The sequence below is a fragment of the Geotrypetes seraphini genome, chromosome 1 (genome assembly GCF_902459505.1).
Source record: "Geotrypetes seraphini chromosome 1, aGeoSer1.1, whole genome shotgun sequence".
Classification (NCBI taxonomy): Eukaryota; Metazoa; Chordata; class Amphibia; order Gymnophiona; family Dermophiidae; genus Geotrypetes; species Geotrypetes seraphini.
In genome coordinates this window covers 129,440,286-129,458,950 of record NC_047084.1, presented here as the reverse complement: position 1 = coordinate 129,458,950, position 18,665 = coordinate 129,440,286, and the positions used below count along the sequence as shown (strand labels likewise).

The 18,665-nt window shown below is 48.0% G+C and overlaps 1 protein-coding gene across 8 annotated transcripts in view; it reads left to right on the top strand.

Moving 5' to 3' along the window:
• ADAD1 (adenosine deaminase domain containing 1) overlaps window positions 1–18,665 on the top strand; it is a 226,045-nt gene that overhangs the window by 2,474 nt on the left and 204,906 nt on the right. For 7 of the 8 annotated variants that reach the window (XM_033938463.1, XM_033938507.1, XM_033938496.1 and 4 more), the window contains one exon: window positions 11,298–11,475. The exons of the other annotated variant lie outside the window; for it this stretch is intronic. In XM_033938463.1, the coding sequence (XP_033794354.1) occupies window positions 11,304–11,475 (172 nt within the window). In that variant the 5' untranslated portion in view covers window positions 11,298–11,303. The remainder of the gene's footprint in view (window positions 1–11,297; window positions 11,476–18,665) is intronic. 8 annotated transcript variants of the gene reach the window in all.

Genomic DNA, 18,665 nt, shown 5'->3' with positions numbered 1-18,665 from the left:
CTGAGACCAGCAAGAGAGAAGACAGTCTTGGACAGGTTTCATGCATGCTCCTCGCCCAAGGAACCACCTCTATGGCTGCCACCATGTGTTGTTATACTTTTACTTAGCTATGCCCTTACTATACTTAAAAAGTAATAAATAGAAACCAAAGAGGAAAATAGTGATACTTTTTTATTGGAATATGATTTAGATGAGCTTTTGAAGGCAGAAGGCAGACCTGCCTTCAGGTGGATGGCCAAATGTCCCATCCAGTCTGCCCATCTTCAGTAACCATTCTTTAGCAAACTCTCCAGACCGGTATAGGCTTCACATATGGGTAATATTTCATGACTGAGACAAAACTTTAAAATAGTACATAATAGATGACTCTCCCTAATTCCATCAGTCTTTTCTCAGTCTTAACAGCAGGTATGAGTGAATTGTACCCATCTCCCTTGGTTATGGCTGTTGGATTATGTTTAGGGCTCCTAGTCCCCATTTTTGTGCAGAATTGAGTTTGGGTGGGCCCTGATTGGGGGGTCTGTTAAATCTTGAGGGTGTCACACCCGGCTGGTCTTGTGCTGGGTCCCTTCCCCCATTTCCCTCACCTCTCCAACATTTTTTAAGCCTTACCCCCAATTCAGGTAAGGCATACTGCTTTGAGAGGCAGTGGAGTCTGTTCTGTGAAGGAAAAAAAATTCTGAGGTAGTGCCAGTCTGAAGGGCTGCTTTCCCTTTAAATTTAATGTATTTTACTGTTTTCTTCAACTAACCAGCACTTTTCTTTAGCAAGATTGCTTATGGAACAATGAGCACTTTACAAGGGAAAAAGTGCTCATTTTGCTCCAGACGCGAGGTTCTTGCGGCCGGCCTGTGCAAGCACTGCAGGCCAGAGTGGTGAGGGAGCCTTGTCGGCAGCAGGTGTTGGCAGCCAGGGTTCCCCGCTGCAAGTCCATCACGAATTGGCAGCTGACAGCAGGGAAGCCTGGGCTTCCTCCGCCGCCCACGGAGGGATTTCCTCAGCTGCTGACTGTAAGGGTAAAAAGGATTCCCTTACAGCCGAAGCGGCTGGGGATTCCCTCACAGCTGATGCCGGCTTGCCTGCTTTAGTGGCTGGGATGGTTCAGGCTTCCCAGCTGCTACAGGCTGTGGAGGGGTTATTTTCAGTGGGAGCTCAGCCATTTTTGGCGGGAAGACACTCCATTTTCTTTGCAGCCTCAGGTGATCTTCCCTCTGTCTTGGAAAAACATGGGCAGGTTTCAGCTGGGTCCCCTGCTGTAGCAGGGAGTCCCATGAGGCCGCTAGGGGTTTTTTCCACTTATTTAATTTTTGCTTTGTGCAGAGCTTATTTTCAGGTGGCCGGGGGTTTTCCCTCCGTACCCCTTGGGGCTATGCCCCTCTCTACTCTAGCGCCCCATCCTCCTCCTCGTCCAAGTGCCTGCAGGTGGCCTGAGACGAAGACTTGCTGAGGAGCGTGTTGACCTAGATGAGGACCTGGACCCTTGGGGAGACCTCCAGGATCCTCTTGGTGGAACAACCGCTGGTAGCGTGGCCTTGGATTCTCCATCTACCAGCAAGGAGGCATCCGTGGTACGTCTTTTTCAGAGGGACAAGCCTTCAGATCTGATTCAGCAGGTCTCCTTGGTGTTGCACTTTGAGGAGGCGTGTGTGGGGGACCCTCTTCTTAGGTGGATCCACCCTGAATCTCACTCTTTTCCTGACGCAGTGGAATACACCGAAGGTTCTGTTTCGGTTTGCGTGCTCCATGATTCATTTGTATCCCATCGTGCAGGGGGATAGGGCTATCTGGAAGTCGCCAGTGGTGGACGCATTGGTCTCAGCTAATTCTAAGCAGCATACAGTGCCCTTAATGGGCATTTCTGCCTTAAGGAACTATGAGGAGTGTAAGTTGGAGACCATTCTTAAGCAGAATTTTGATGTCTTTGCCTTGAGTGTCCAGGTGGCTATTTGTGGGTAGCTTGTGGCTCAGGCCGTGTTTTAGTGGGCTGAGCGTGCCCTTGATAGTGAGGCTGATGACTGGTCCTTGGTGGATCAAGAGGTGGCAAAGATTGAGATGGCAGCCTCTTTCATCTTGGATGCCCTCTGACTTGGTGTGGATGTCCGCCAAGTCTGTTGCTTTTGGGGTGGACGAGCATCGTACCTTGTGGCTTCGCACTTGGTCGGCGACTAAACTCACTAAATTTCCCTTTTGGGGATCTTTTTTATTTGGAGAGGATTTGGATAAGTTGGTTCAGACTCTGACGGACTCTAAAGTGCCCCGCCTGCCTGAAGACTGTGCCCGCCCGGCTGTTAGGGGTGGCACTGCATGAGGGCATCTGTGGGAGTTCCGCAGATATCTCCCTGGGAGTGGGGCTGCTCCCTTCTCGTTTTCTGGGTTTTCCCGGGGTTGTTTTTGTCAGCGCATGCAGTCTTTTCAGGGGGCTGGGAATCCCTCCACCGTTTCCCCTGTGCCCCATCCTGCCCAATGACCCCTTGCCGGCACCCCGCTCTGGTTCCGGTGGGTGCCCGGCTGCGTGACTTTTCTCCAAAGTGGACAGAAATCACGTCCAATCAGTGGGTCTTGGAGGTGATTTGAGACGGTTATGCTCTGAAGTTTGCCCACTCCCTGCCAGATCATTTTCTAGCTTCTCCTTGTCAGGCAAAATCATACAGTTGTGGTGGGCACTCTTGTAATGAGAAATGATTTTCTTTCATTAGTAGTCCTTCAAAGCAACTGTATTGCGCGGCTGCGCTTACCTTTAGACCAGAACTACTGGTAGGGTGGTATACAAGAAAATAAATTATTATTATTATAAGAATTGTATGAGGGGCAATGCTGGTTATTACCCCCTGAGGAAGATCTGCTTTGGACATAATGAAATGCCTGTTTCTCCTGTCAGAAGGATTTTGGGAGTTGTATATTCTCAACCAGCGCTGGTTCATGGGCTATACCATTTGAGATAAGTGTTGCTTTTCCTCTTCACATATGATAGTTACTACTTTTGTGGTTAGTGGGGGGTTTTGGAGTTTTTTTTCATTACTATACAATATACACAGCACACACATGTAGATGTAGTTCTGTAGTTTTTTTTACACAAAATAGGTGAGGTAGGTAGGTTGGGACAGGCATAGGTGATTAAAATTTGCAGTCAGGATGTGCACCTGAAATAATATGGAAATTATAAAAGGTCCTATGATCTGGTCACCCATGATTATGATATGCCTGTCTCTTACTGCGAGTAAATCTATTGTTTAGAAAAAGATAGTAGCTTATTCTGTTCTACATGGGAACAGCTAGTATTGAAGATAGACATATTCAAGCTAGCCTGTGGTAGGCTTTTTATATATTCTTCAAGTCTTTTGGAAACATCCATATTAGACCCAATTTGCTCTGTGCCAGGCAGAGTGGAAGAAGCAGGCTTTTCGCCAGACCCTTCAAAGATTGCTAGATCTCAAAGCAGTAGTTCCAGTATCCCCTCAGAAATGTTGCACCAGCAGGTACTGGATTTATTTTGTGCTGCTATCAAAGTGTGGACCTTTCTGCCCATCTTAGATTTGAAAGGGGTCAGCAGAGCTCTCAAAGTTCCGTCTTTTCGCATGGAGACACTGCGGTCTGTGATCCTGGCGGTTCAGCCGAGGGAGTATCTGACCTCTCTCAATCTAACAGAGGCCTACTTGCATATTCCAGCAGTGGTCCGATGACTCATCCTCCAAGGTTGACCCTCAGTAAGTTACTTTTTAAAGAGCAATTACTGTTAGATAAAGGTCTGGCTTATGGCTAGTATGCAGAACCATAAACCTAAGTCCTTGCCAGACAGAAGGCCCCAGTCCTCTTAAGGACTGGGGCATTCTAGCTTTCGTCACTCCAGATGTTCCCATCAGTACTATGGAGCTCCTCGGGTCAGAGATTCTATCAGTCAGCCAAACAGCAGTTTGGTGGAACTCAACATCTACAGTCTTTGGGGAGCCACTCTGCTTTAACCCCCAAAGAAGCAATTATGATGGCAGGCCCTCAGCCAGTCCTCCGCATATGGGAGGGAGATTTGACTTTCGGCCTTCCTGTGGGAGTGGATAGCCATCACCTCTGATTGCTGGGTCCTGGATATTCTTTGAGATGGCTACAAGCTTGAGTTTTATTGGCCCCTTTCAGAGCTCTTTCTGGACTCTCCAGCCAGGAGACCAGACAAGGCAGCTCAGGTGGAGGCCATGGGCCAAAGGGTGTTAAACATTATATTCATAGAACCCATCCTGGAATCTTACTTGGGTTCCAGCAGATATTCGATACATTTCATCGTGCCAAAGAGGCTCCAAAGACTGGAAACAATCCTGGATCTCAAGGCGGTCAGTGCAGCCCTCAAGGTTCCCCCCTTTAGGATGGACATAGTGTGGTCTGTGATTGCCTCGGTGGCTCCTGAGGAATTCCTAGCTTCCCTGGATTTGATGGAGATCTGTCTTGATATACCCATTTTTCTGAAGCACAGGAAATATCAGAGGTTCCATGTTCTGCAGCATCACTTCATTTGTGGCCTTACCCTTCAGGTTGGCGACAGCACCCAGGACCTTCACCAAGTCCATCTGTATCTGGATGACTGGTTCATCAGAGCCCAGTCTAAGTCTGAGGGGCATCGGGCAGTTCGCAAGGTTGTTCAGCTGCTTCAATACCTTGGCTGGGTAATCAACTTTCAGAAGAGCCAGCTCTTTCCAACACAGGACTTGGAATACCTGGGAGTCTGCTTCGCCATGGGGCTGAACAAGGTATTTCTGCCAGACTCGCCAGAAGAAGTTTCACCAGCTGATACATGCCTTCCTTGAGACTCCAGCTCCGATAGCCTGGCAGTACCTGCAGGTCCTGGAGTCCATGGTTGCAACCAGAGATATGGTTCTCTGGTCAAGGTCCCACCTACACCCGCTATAGGATGCGCTTATTTCCCATTGGAGTTTGCAGAGGGATCCGCTGCATGTCTGGCTCCCTTGGACGGTGGAGGCTCAGAAGAGTCTGGCCTGATGGTTGTCCTCCATCTCTGTCCCGGGGTCTTCCCCTCCATAATTCTGCCTGGGTGATTTGACATCAGATGCCAGCCTGTATGGCTCGGGTGCTGTTTGCACAGACAGTCCAGGGCCGGTGGTCCCCATCTGAGAGGAAGTGGTCGATCAGTTGCCTAGAACTTCGAGCAATTTGGCTGGCCCTCCTGTTCTTCGAGTGACTCCTCCAGAATCAGGTGGTGCATGTCTTTTCAGACAATGTCACAGCAGTAGTCTATGTAAATTATCAGGGAGGCACCAGGAGCACGCTTCTGCACAAGGAAGCCCAGCTTCTCTTTCGTTGGGTGGAATGCCACCACTTAGCGATTTCTGTGGCACATGTAGCCGGAGTGGACAATGTACAGGGGGAATTATCTCTGCCGTCAGACTCTGGATCCAGGCAAGTGGTCTCTGTCCCAGTGAGCTTTCAGCTGCATAGTAGAGCAGTGGGGTCATCCAGTGTTCGACTTTATGGCATTGGTGGCCACCAAGAAAGTAGATCAGTTCTTCAGCTGACACCACAAGCCAGGAAGCGAAGGCTTGGGCATACTGATGTAACCCTGGCCACTGGAGGTACTTTTGTCTTCCCTCCGTGGCCCGTGATAGGCCGTCTGGGTGATTCTTGAGGTGGCTGTGTTATGTTTACAGCTGGATCAGGGACTTGGGCTTTCCTGTCACCCTCATCTCCTTATGCAGAGCCAGATTGTGCTCCGGGATCCAGACCACTTTTGTCTTATGGCATAACACTTGAACATGCGGCCTTAGTCCACAGAGGCTACCCTTCGGGAGTGATAGCTACTCTTGCGCAGCAAAAAGAAGTCAACTGTGGCAGCCTATGCAAAGAGTTGAAGATGTTATCATTTGTGGTGCATTCAGAAGCACGAGGATCCATCTTTGCTTGAGTACCTGATTGTTAAACCGCTTAGATAACCTTGATAGGCGGTATATAAAAAAAACAAAAACCTAATAATAATAATAATTACCTCTAATTCTCGTGCTCCTTCAAAATGGGGAGGGTTCTTAGGCGTCTGAGCCATTTGGAGCCTAATCCCCTCTCCGGCGCATCCCAGGATGCACCAGGGAGAGGAAGGCTTGCCATTTTGAAGAGGCTGGCTGGAGTGAGTAATCATCCCTCCAGCCAGCCTTCATAAACAAGTTAAGGGGGAGGGGTCATTGGGGGCACAGTGGTTAGAGGGAGTGGGCATCCCTTCCACTGCCGGGGGAGTTGCTTGGCAGGAGACATAAACTTACATCTAGATGAAATAGACAATCCAGAAGCGAAAGACTTTAAAAACTTTCTTTCGCTACTCAATTACAATTTCCCTTCACCCACTCAAATGCATGAAAAAGGCCATCACCTAGACATTGTAGCGATATCCATAAAAGAAAACACGGACCCTCCCATCTCTCTCTCAAACGGTACCTGGTGTCATGATATCTGGTCCGACCATTTCACATATTATTTCAATCTAATTTGGACCCAGCTAAAAACTAAGACACGCCCACGGACAAAAAGAGATCACCTCACAAGGGGCCATATCAATCCACAGGAATATTGGCCACAATATGATCTACAAGCGAAGATAGTAGAAGAAGAATTTGACTTCCATGCTCACTGGATGAAAACTAGCACGTCCATCTTAGATAAAATTGCCCCAATACGAAAAAGCAAAAGCTGTTCAAACAAATACAACAAATGGTTTGACGTCGAATTCCTAACAATGAAACAATCAGTAAGACGATTCGAGAGAATCTGGAAAAAAACGGGAAAAGCGTCAGACCGAAACATCTGGAGATCCAACATAAAACTCTACAAACAACAGATAAAAGAAAAACGTAAAACATTTTACTCGTCCAAAATCAACTCATCTAATACTGGCTCAAAAGGAACAATACAAAAGAACTGTTCAACATATTTACAAACCTATTTGACACCACATGCCACACTCAACCCATTTATAATGCCAAACTACCCTCAGCAAATGAACTAGCACAACACTTCGACTCAAAAATCAAAAACCTAAGAAACAACTACTCGACAGTTCCTGCATACGAACATCAATCAATCAATATACCAAGAAATGAAATACTGAAAGGAATCGACAAAATAGAGCAGAGAAGATTATTTACATTGTCCAATTTGACACGGACTAGAGGACATGTAATGAAGCTAAGGGGGGACAGGTTCAGGACTAATGTCAGGAAGTTCTGCTTCACTCAGAGAGTGGTTGACACCTGGAATGCTCTCCCAGAGGAGATTATTGCGGAATCTACCGTCCTAGGCTTCAAGAGCAAACTAGATGCATATCTCCTTAAGAGAGGCATATAAGGATATGGTGGAATATAAATTACGCCAGGTGTACACCTGGCAGGGCCTCCGCGTGTGTGGATCGCCGGACTTGATGGACCGAAGGTCTGATCCGGAGAAGGCAGTTCTTATGTTCTTATGTTCTTACCAGCGGATATGATCTGGAGTTCCTTCCACAACTCAGATTGGAACAACTACATCAAATTATATAACAAATACTCTAATTCATACTATGTCTTGGACTCGTGTCTCCCAGAGATTATGAAAGCAGCTCCATTAGGCTTTAAATTATCCTTATTGAATTATATAACCAATAACCTATGTAATGGAAATTTCCTCACCAACAATGGTCATATTATAATAACCCCAGTCCCAAAAAATTGTAAAGAACCAGCAACATCAATAACCAACTATAGACCTGTAGCATCTATTCCATTTATGGTAAAAATCATGGAAGGACTGGTACACACCCAACTTATGGAATACCTTGACCAATTCTCCCTCCTGCACGAAATTCAATCTGGTTTTAGGCCTCTATTTAGCACTGAAACGGTAATTGCGGCTATTCTGGACAATTTGCGCTACTTGTTCAGTAAGGGCCTCAACGCCCTAATCATGCAATTTGACATGAGTTCCGCCTTTGACTTGGTAGACCATGGAAAACTGTTACAATGCCTAGACGCAATCGGAATCAGAGGAGAAGTACTGAACTGGTTTCTAGGTTTCCTTATATCACGCACATACCAAGTCCGTTTTAATCACGATCTCTCAGATACATGGAGCAATCCATCTGGCATGCCACAAGGATCACCGCTATCCCCTTTGCTCTTTGTTCCGCCACTTATTTCTGCCAAGTGGGATGATCAGTGACACTCAGAAAAGCACACAGACAATATAAAGCCTAAACAATAACACTTTATTACATAGATATGCATAGATCTATGCATAGATATTACATCTATGCATAGATATTACATATAATCAAACCAAAGCACTGTATGTAAATATAGGTGCTTACTTCGTATGTCTATATTTTAGCTAAGGAATACTTTCTTTCCTGCTAGACAAGCAACCATATTAGATTCTTACCGACCCTCAGTGGCACCACTCAGGACTCAAACCTTTCATTGTCCTGAGCTTTACGTGTCTGCTCGTCACTGGGTCTAATAATCTTTTTCATAGAGCAATATTTTTTAACTTTTTATGTTTTATTTATATTTGTTTTTATACTTAGCTTAAAACTGTGGCTAAGTCTTCTTGGCTCGAGATGTCAGCGTTTATAAGGGATGTCCAAGCCGACATGTTTCGCCTAAATAGCTTTTTCAAGGCTTCATCCCTGCAAGCATAACCAGCATAGCCACGTATTAATAATTTATTATAAATAACTTTACAGTAAAAGGAAGCTCTTTCTATAGACAGCTAGCTATCGCCCTACCGAAATGCTGCTTACCTCTTCACCACCGACTACCACTGTAACCGCCAATTCTTTACACCGGAAGCGGCAGCGTTTTTTCATTTAAATATCTAGGGCTGTTTAGCAAGCCCGAGGGCACGTGATGACGTGAACTCTAGCGTACAAGACCGCCCCATACAGTTATTTCTTAATTTATGTTTTATCTAGCAGAATCCTCCATATTAATAAATGTTATACATATGTTAATATGGAGGATTCTGCTGACTGGGTTTCCTATCTCCGCGACCGGTATCCGTTTCGGTGGGTTCAGCGTTCTCTGCGATATCTCGGGGTTTATTTTGGACCGCCGGGAGTGGAGTTATATGACCTCAACTTTCCTCCGTTCTTTCGTCGCATTCGCCAAGATTTGCTTAATTGGAAAGATCTGTATTTCTCTTGGTTGGGCTGGGTGGCCATTGTGAAGATGATGATTCTGCCTCGTTTGTTGTTCCTATTCCAGGTATTGCCTCTTTGGGTGGGTAGAAAAACATTAGAGGGGGTTCAAAGGCATATCTTTAATTTTATTTGGGCTGGTCGACGGCCAAGGGTGAGTAGGAAGGTCTTATGTATGGGGAGAGGGGACGGGGGGTTGGGGGTCCCGGATGTGGTGAAATATTATCAGGCTGCTCAGCTGCGCGTCCTTTTAGAATGGCAGACGCAGACGCCGAAACCGTGGGTGGAAATTGAGCAAGGGTTAAGTGAGGGGGTACCTTGGTTACATCGGCCGTGGGTGCCTGGTAGGGCGCGACTGGTAGGGGGGGTATCCTCGGTAGTGACTTCTTTGAAGGTATGGAATCAGACCAGAGCTTGTTTATTGGGGAGTAGGCGACATTCCTGGTATACTCCGTTGAGACACAACCCTGACTTTCCACCAGAAAGGGATGGGGGAATGTTTGCAGACTGGGAGTCACGGGGCTTAGTTTGTGTGGGACAGTTGTGGGACCCGGTTCTGGGCGGTGTTAGACCCTTTACGGAACTCAGGGGCAAGTATGGGTTTGGGATAAGGGATTTGTTCCCCTACCTGCAGGTTCTCCATTATATCAGGGCCTCGGGTCTTCTGGGAGACTTGAGGGGTGGTAAGATGCCCTTTGAGCTGCTATTGGGTCCAGTGCTTCGGAAGGGAGCTCTCTCTGCAGTATATAGGTGCCTTAATTGTCGGGGGGCTCCCCTTCCCTACATGAGGGCTTGGGAAGATGATTGTGGTTCAGCTATTCCCTGGGACACTTGGGGTGACATATGGTCGGAGATCTCCTCGGCAGGTATAGCTGCTTTGCTAATCGAGAATGGTTACAAGGTCCTCTTTCGGTGGTACTATACCCCTCAGGTTGTGGCTCGTTGGCAGAGAGGTGCGAGTGACCTATGTTGGAGGGGCTGTGGGGAAGTGGGTACATACATTCATATGTGGTGGCAGTGTGGGCAGGTGTGTGGATTCTGGACTGAGGTTTTTGTTCGGGTGTCCCGGATCTTAGATGTCCAGATACCGGCTGATTGGCGACACGCCTTGTTGTTTTGGCATCAATTGGATTTGGCTTGGGGTGACTCTTTATTTTGTAAGTTGGCATTCATTGCTGCTAGATTGGCCATTGCCTCTCTGTGGAATCAGGCGCTCCCTCCCACGTGGGCCCTGGTGGAGCAACGCTTGCTAAATTGGCAGAACCTTTATCACTTAACGGCTTTGCGTCATGGTAAATTACATGGCTATGCTCATATCTGGCGTAGTTTTCGGGCTTCTGTGAGGGTTTGTGGTAGGGGTGGCTAGGGGCTTTGGGTTTGTTCTGGAGTAGGACTGGATGGGCGATACTTGGGGGGATCCCATAACCATATTCCTTTTCACGTTTTGGTTTCTGTTTGGAATAGATTGTTTCTCAACCTTATTGAGAGATGTTGGTATTGTGCTCTGTCCCTAGGGGGGTGGGTGGGGGGTATGGGCTGTGATTTGGTGGGTATTTTTGATTGCTCTTATTAGTCTGTGGGAATTGCACATGTTTCTGTTGTTATTTTGGAGCGAGGTATTTTGCTCTATGTATCTTTGTTCCTGCGTTTCCTGTGAAATTGTACTGTTTGGAGTGTATTTCAATAAAAGCTTTTCATTGAAAAAAAGAAATAGCTATGCTTGATTCTAGCATTCTTTATAGCTCAGTATGAACACTGTCCTTAAATGTATGTACCCAGTACAACTTAAAGCCAAATCAATAAACATAAAATGCAAGTTAAAGTTTTTACTGAGGGTAGATAGTACTTTTAGACAAGTTTGAACCATAAATAGTGGTGATACAAACACATTCTATGGAGAAAATCTTGGCTAGGGTTTTTTTTGTGTGTGTGTAATATCACATTTTTTCCCTTTGTAAGAAAGAAGGTAAAACTGAACATCCAGATGCCATTGCTTAGAAACAGAACCATTAAAATTTACTATGAAAATTCCCATAATTGAAGTGCTATACAGTATAAGAATCATACAATTTGTACAGCTTATACTTCCCTGTAATAGACAACCTTCATTTAGTTTGAAATAACTTTGGCTTTGTTATTGCAGGGAAAAATGGCTAGCAATGGTGATTGGCATCAGGGTTCAAGAGTACCAAGTTTTGCTCAAATGCTGAAAAAAAACTTACCTGTACGGGAATCTTCAGTGACCACAACCCCTTCATGTTCATCAACTGCAGTCTGCTTCACACCAAATAAGGAATCAGCTAAACTGACTCAAATTACAGGTATTTAACTGAGGTTTCCTTCTAGGCAGTGCAATATACCATACAGTCTACTCCACTGTAAAAAATAAACTGTTGAAATAATAGCCATATTGCAGTTCTGAACACTGATTATAGAACTCCTGTAGCTAGTACATAATAGTGCTGCCCGATTCGAATCGATTCACTTCACTGAATTGATTTGTTTTCTTAAAAAATTGGGCTTGCCGATTCAGTGACCAACCCTCCTCCCCACAAACCTTCGGGCCTCCTAAAGCCGGAGTGGCAGCGTTCTGGCATCAAAAAGCCTGTCCTAAGCGCTGCCTCTTGCTGGCCATCCACTGCTACTCCTCCTTTATGAGGCCTGATGTTGGAGCTCACGGGGGGAGGGCAAGGGTGCGATCGTGAAGTGCTGCATAGGGGCATAGGTGCCAGCACAGCGGGTGCCCCAGCACCCCCAATATTTTGAGATCTTTACAAGACACATTACCTTCGGCCTTGTGAAATGAGGGGGGTTCCCCGAAAACCAGCATGTTTCCCTCTTTCCTCCACAGTCATCTGGCTTCCCCCTAGCCTCCCGGTCTCATTTAAAAAACTAATTATGGCTTGCAGAAGATCATTGGTGCTGCAGCATTCTAGCAGGCTGCCATCGGCCTCCGCTGCATGTTCCCTCTGCTGCAGTCCATCCCAGACCAAAACAGGAAGTCACATCAGATTTTGTTTCTCTTTCTTCTTTTTCGACGGATCCATCATTCACAGTGTTTCATCATGACAAAGTTGTGCTTAACACCCATCTGAAGTTCCTTCCAAAAGTAGTCACTGAATTTCATCTCAATCAATTGATCGTACTTCCATCATTCTTTCCTAAGCCTCATTCTCATCCTGGAGAAATGGCTCTTCATACTTTCGACTGCAAACAAGCTTTTGCTTTCTAATTTCAGAGAACTCGGTCACATAGAGCATCTCTTCAACTTTTCGTCTCCTTTGATCCTAACATGCTGGGACATCCTCTATCTAAAAGAACTATATCTACATGGTTAGTGGCTTGTATCACTTTCTGTTATGCTCAGGACTGCAACTAGGGAGTCACATCATAGCCCATAAAGTCTAAACTATTTCAGCCTCAGTTGTTTTCCTCTGTTCAACTCCTATAAAGCTTACTTGGTCCTGAGTTCATACATTCACATCTCACTACTGTCTGGAATCTTATTCCAGACAGGATGTTCACTTTGGCCAAGCAGTATTTCAAAAATGGCCAACACTCCCTCCATCCCATTGTAGTAAGCTAGTAACATATAACATAGTAGATGACGGCAGATAAAGACCCGAATGGTCCATCCAGTCTGCCCAACCTGATTCATTTTAAATTTTTTCTTCTTAACTATTTCTTTTTAAATTCTTTATTCATTTTATAATTCACAAGTGTACAGTAAATATCAAACAATTAGAATACAATACCACTTGAAAATCTACCATATCATACAACAAAAAGATATAACCCCCACCCCCTCCCACTTCCATATACAACAAAAAATATACCACATGAATATAATTTCCCTAGCAACAGCAGCAGATGAATCCAGAGACCAATAGGATAGCTCACATTTACCAGCAGGTGGAGATAGAGAAACTGATTAACAGGTGTTCTTATTGGCTGGCACTCCTCCTGTCTCATCAGTATGCTCTATCTCCCAGCAGGGGAAAGTCGCTATTCCAATTGCTCCTGGATTCTGACTATGGCTGGAAATTCTATTTCTCCTGTTGAGATTCTTTCTCTTCAGTGAGACAGGGGTGTCCGGCTGAACGGTGCCGGCTTTAGAGGTTACACTTGGGCCCCCCCTTGTCCCTGCCTCACCCTCCCTCCAATGATAGAGGGTCTGCCCTGGTCCCTATTTTTTCTTCTTTCCCATTAAAAAAAAAAAAAAAAAGAGGGGACTATACAGCTGAATTTTTGCCCTGCTCGTGCTGGGCAGCCGGTGTTACCGGCGTCTACCGGCACTATTCAGTAGATTGTGAGTATGTGTTTTATTCTACTGGTCTTTGAACTTTGTGGTTGTGTGAGAACTGTGGGTTCTTGACTATGGCAGTTTTGTTTTGTGGTGGAATGTGTTTTTATATGAGGTTGCTTCAGTAAGGTGGCCTCTGTATTCCCGCGCATAAGTAAGGAGAGCTTCTTTTCTTGCCCTGGCGCTTGTGCTGTGGGGTTGGTAGTTTCTGGGACTTTGTTTTCTTGATGCTGCCACGGCCCGTGGGGAAATGCAACTGTGTGGCTCTCGATGTGGCCGCGGGGATGTGAGGACGGCTCCGGGTGTGTTATACATTATCTGAACTGGAGCTGAATCTTTCTGTAGTGCGGGTGGTGCGAGCTTGTGCTCCCCTGCTGTTGGGAGCCATGCGCCTTTTTCCCTTTCCTCCCCGAGGTGTGTTTTGCAATGTTTATTGCAATTTGTAGAGAATGCGGCTGCACTGTTATATTTATATATATACGCTTCGGCTATGGGCTCCGAGTCTGTTGTGAGCGGCAATGTTCTCGGAGCCGGCCTGTTTTGGCGCGAAACAGTCCGCGCTTGGGTCACCAGCACCGCATTACTCGGGGAGTTATCCTAGGCGGCTGACTTTCTCAGCGCGGGCCTCGACATCTGCTTTGCGGGGCGGTGTGCTTCTGTTTTGGCTATGAGCTCCCGGTCTGTTTTGTACAGCGCTGTTGGGGGAGCCAGCCGGTTTTGATTCTGGCGGGAAAGTGCCCGCGCTTGGGCCCCCAGCGCCGCGGGGTTCAGTGACTCATGTCCTGCAGCTGACTTCTTTTTGTTTCGGGGTTGGATCGTCAGCCCTGTTGGAAACAGCTTTGCCCCGTATTGCAGTGCTCAAGTTTGCTGTGGTGTATATTCCACAGGCTTCTCTTACAAAAAAAACAAAAAAATGCAGCTGGTTGTTCTTGGGGGCTGTCCATTTATATCCCTAGGCACTTACACTTTAAGTTTCTGCCCTGGGTTTGGCTGCCTACGCTTGGTTGTGCTACCTTATGGGTTGGCAAACAGCATGATGGAGTAGGTGTCAAGGGCGTGCCCGTGTATCATTCGAGTGGTTCATTGCTTCACTCGGGGTTCCGATAACGTGCGGCGATGTTGGAGGTTTCCTTAGGCCTTCTGCCTATGTGCTGCGTGCCTATGTGCTGCGTGCGCCTGCTTGTGCTCTACACATGTTTCTTCAGGGTAGTATGCAGGAATTCCGAGTTGGGGGTCTCTCTTGAGGCCTGATGGTTCTTTTCTTCTTGCTGTGGGCCAGCTTGTCTGTGAAAACCTGGTTGGCGCAAGGGTTGTGTGCTGGGTTAGTAACAAGAAGCTGAGGGTTCAAGCCCCAGCTAAGGAGTAGAGCTGATATGGCTCCAAAAGAAGAGGCGGAGGGTTCAAGTCTATTTAAAAAAAAAAAAAAGCTAGACGGCCTTCTGCTCTAGAAGCATGGTCTAAGTGGCTGCTGATCCCTAAGGGCGAGAACCTCTGCTTGCGAGTTCGTAGGGTAGCTGGCACTGTATGCCCAATGAATTCTCCCCTTAAGCTCTCTTTTGGAGTGGAAACCTGGTCTGTTTTCGGCCAGGTACAGCTCGTTTCTCTGGAGAGGCGTATGCTGCTTCTGGATTACGCCTGGTGCGCCTTGTCTTTCCTTTGCTTGCGTAAAGTTCAGGCAGGTTGCTGAATGTCCTCATGCTCCCTTTCACATCGCAAGACAGTGTTCTTTTTCCAGGTTTACAGTTTTCTCATGAAGGAGTAGTCGCTTTACTGTCAGGTCAGGGAGCTGTTGACATTTTTCAGGATGCTTGCACCTTTGCATCCTCCTCATGTTTCCAGTTCGTTCATGGAGTCTCTCTGTTTTGCGTTTCTCTTTGAAGTGTTGCTGGTCCTCGGGACAGTTCTTGTAGTTCTTAGGGTATCACTTAATATTGGGTGGCCAAGACAGGGGCTTTGGGCAGGCTGGATTCCATTCTGCTGCATTAGTTTCTCAGGGTTACCCATTTCTGCAGTCAACCTGGGAATATATTTACATTTTCTCTATGGACTCCGAATCGGCACTAGGTTTGCCTGCCTCTCTTGGAGCAGCGCTTTCGGTTATCCCAGGACAAGCAGGCAGCATATTCTCACATGTGGGTGACGTCATCTACGGAGCCCCGACGCGGACAGCTTTTCAAGCAAACTTGATTGAAACTTTCAAGTTTGCTAGTGCTGCACCACGCATGTGTGTGCCTTCCTGATCCACTAGAGGGCGCATACCCTCCTCATGGTCCTCAGTTCTTAGTTTTCCGCGGAGCCAGAAAGCCCTGTCTCTCTTCTCTCCGTTCTTCTAAGTGCCTTTCTAGCACCGCGGCTTCTTTATTTTGTTAGGGAGTCGCTGTGCGTTGTTGCCTGATCGTGTATTTTCTTCTTCCCTGGCCTCTCTCTGGGCTCACCTCGTGTGAGCAGGATGGCCGGGACCCTTGTTCCTTCGTTGGAATCGGACTGACTTCGATCCCTGGTAAGTCTTCTTTCTTTCTTTTTGTCTTCCAGCTGCGTTACCTCGGTGATGACATCGGCTGAGTCTCAGGCATTCCAGACATCGAGTGCTGTCGTGCCCGCCTCTACGAGACCTTCAAAGCGTGCCTCCTTCCATGGGAATACTCATATCGAGGTTGCCCTTATGGAGCGCACTGCTGCACCTTTCTTACCAGTTCATTGGTATGGTGCTGACTTCTAAACCTCGATGTGCCTCGACGTCGACGGGAGCTTCGTGCCTCGACGTCGACGGGAGCTTCGTGCCTCGACGTCGACGGGAGCTTCGTGCCTCGACGTCGACTGGAGCTTCGTGCCTCGACGTCGACGAGGGCTTCGTGCCTCGACGTCGACTGAGGCTTCGTGCCTCGGCGTCGACTGAGGCTTCGTACCTCAGTGTCGACTGAGGCTTCGGGCCTCGACGTCGACTGAGGCTTCGTACCTCGACGTCGACTGTGGCTTCGTGCCTCGACGTCGACTGAGGCTTCGTGCCTCGACGTCGACTGGGGCTTCGTGCCTCGACGTCAACTGGGGCTTCGTGCCTCGACGTCGACTGAGGCTTCGTGCCTCGATGTCGATTGAGGCTTCGAGCCTCGGCGTCGACTGGGGCTTTGGGCCTCGGCGGCGTCGACTGAGGCTTCGTGCCTCGACGTCGACTGAGGCTTCGTGCCTCGACGTCGACTGAGGCTTCTTGTCTCGACGTCGACCGGGCTTCGTGCCTCGGCGTCGACTGGGGCTTCGTGCCTCGGCGTCGACCGGGCTTCGTGCCTCGGCGTCAACTGAGGCTTCGTGCCTCGACCTTGACTGACGTTATTGGTTGCAAGATTGTGGGGTCCTGGTGCGTCCCGACATCTCGGTGGCGATGTCTTCGGTGACCAAGCCAGGGTGTACAGGTTCCCTTTTACTTTGATGGGAAGCCCTTTGTCCATGGCAGAGGGCGTTACACCACTGCTTCTTTCTTCGGGCGGTGTATTTCCGGGGCGTGCAGCATTGTCTGGTGGACACGTTGAGTCCCCCTTTTCGGCCGCGTGAATGGTTGCTCCATTCTCAGACTCTGCGGCATGTGGTTGCTCGGTGGGGAACCCAACAGGTAGTTCTGTTCGCTTGACCCCTCACTCACTGGTTGCCTCGATATTGCTCGAGGATGTTCTACCGGGTTCGCATCGAGGTGGATGCTTCCTTCTCGATGGAATGGGCGGGTTCTATGCGTTCCCTCCCTTTACTCTGATTCGCGGGTCTTTGATACACCGCCTGTCGGTCTGCGCCACCAGGATCTTCATGGCTCCTCTGTGGCCCTGGCGGCTTGGGTTCTCCCTGTTCCTCCAGCGTGTCAGGGAGACTCAGCTTCTACCTATGTTCCCATCTCTGCTGTCTCAGTGTTGCAGTTTCTGTTGCATTCCAATCTGCAGTCTCTACACTTATCAGCTTGGTTCCTCGCAACGTGCCTCCCTCCTTCTGGTTCTCTCAGTCGGTGGGGGTGTTCTCGAGGCTTCTCGATAGATCTCCACTCGGCAATGCTTTTCCCAGATGTGGTCCTGATTTGCTGAGTGGTGTGCTGAGCACTGCATGGATTCGCTCTCTGCCTCCTTGCCTTCAGTGCTGATTATCTGTTGCACTTGTCTCGGTCTGGTCTCACATCTACATCTATTCGAGTCCACCTCTGTGCATTTGCTGACTTTCATCGGCCGATGAATGGGACGCGGCTCTCCGTCCTTCCGACGGTTTCCCGCTTTTTGAGGGATCTCTTCATTGTACATCCTCCGCTCAAAGCCCCTCCGGTGGTTGGGATCTTTGTGTGTTCCTGGCTCAATTGGTGATACCTCCATTTTATGGAGCTCTTTTGAATTACTTCACCTAGCAGGTGGTATTCCTGGTTGCTCTCACGTCTGCTCGCAGAGTCAGTGAGCTGCAAGCTCTGATTGCGGACCCCTGTATTTCATCATGACATGGTGGTCCTGCGTGCTCCACCCCAGTTCTTGTCCAGGGTGGTTTCGGACTTTCCTTTCGATCTTTCCATTGTTCTTTCGGTCATTTTTCCGAAGCCCCACTCGCCTCCTGGCGAGATGACGCTTCGCACGCTTGATTGTAAGAGGGCGTTGGCTTTTGTCTTCAACGCACATCAGTCTCCTTGGACGGTTCCTCAATGCTTTTTGTCCTTCGCCCTAATTGGTTGGGACGCCCAGTTTCCAAGCGCACCTTGTCCGACTAGTTGACTCCTTGTTTTTCCTTTTCTTATGCTCAGGCTGGTCTCGCGCTGCATGTCGAGTCACGGGACAAAGTCCGAGCGATGGCGGCTTCTGTAGCTTTCCTCAGGTCGACGCCTGTCGAGGAGATTGGCAAGGCTGCCACTTGGTCTTCGGTTCATACTTTCACCTTCCTCTACTGCCTGGATACTCTGTCCAGGAGCGACGGCCGGTTTGGCCAGTCGGTTTTGCATAATCTGTTTTCTTGGATTGCCAACTTCCCTCCGTCCCTTTTTGGTTAGCTTGGAGGTCACCCACATGTGAGAATATGCTGCCTGCTTGTCCTGGGATAAAGCACAGTTACTTACCGTAACAGGTGTTATCCAGGGACAGCAGGCAGATATTCTCACAACCCGCCCGCCTCCCCGAGGTTGGCTTCTTTGCTAGCTATCTGAACTGAGGACCATGAGGAGGGTATGCGCCCTCTAGTGGATCAGGAAGGCACACACAT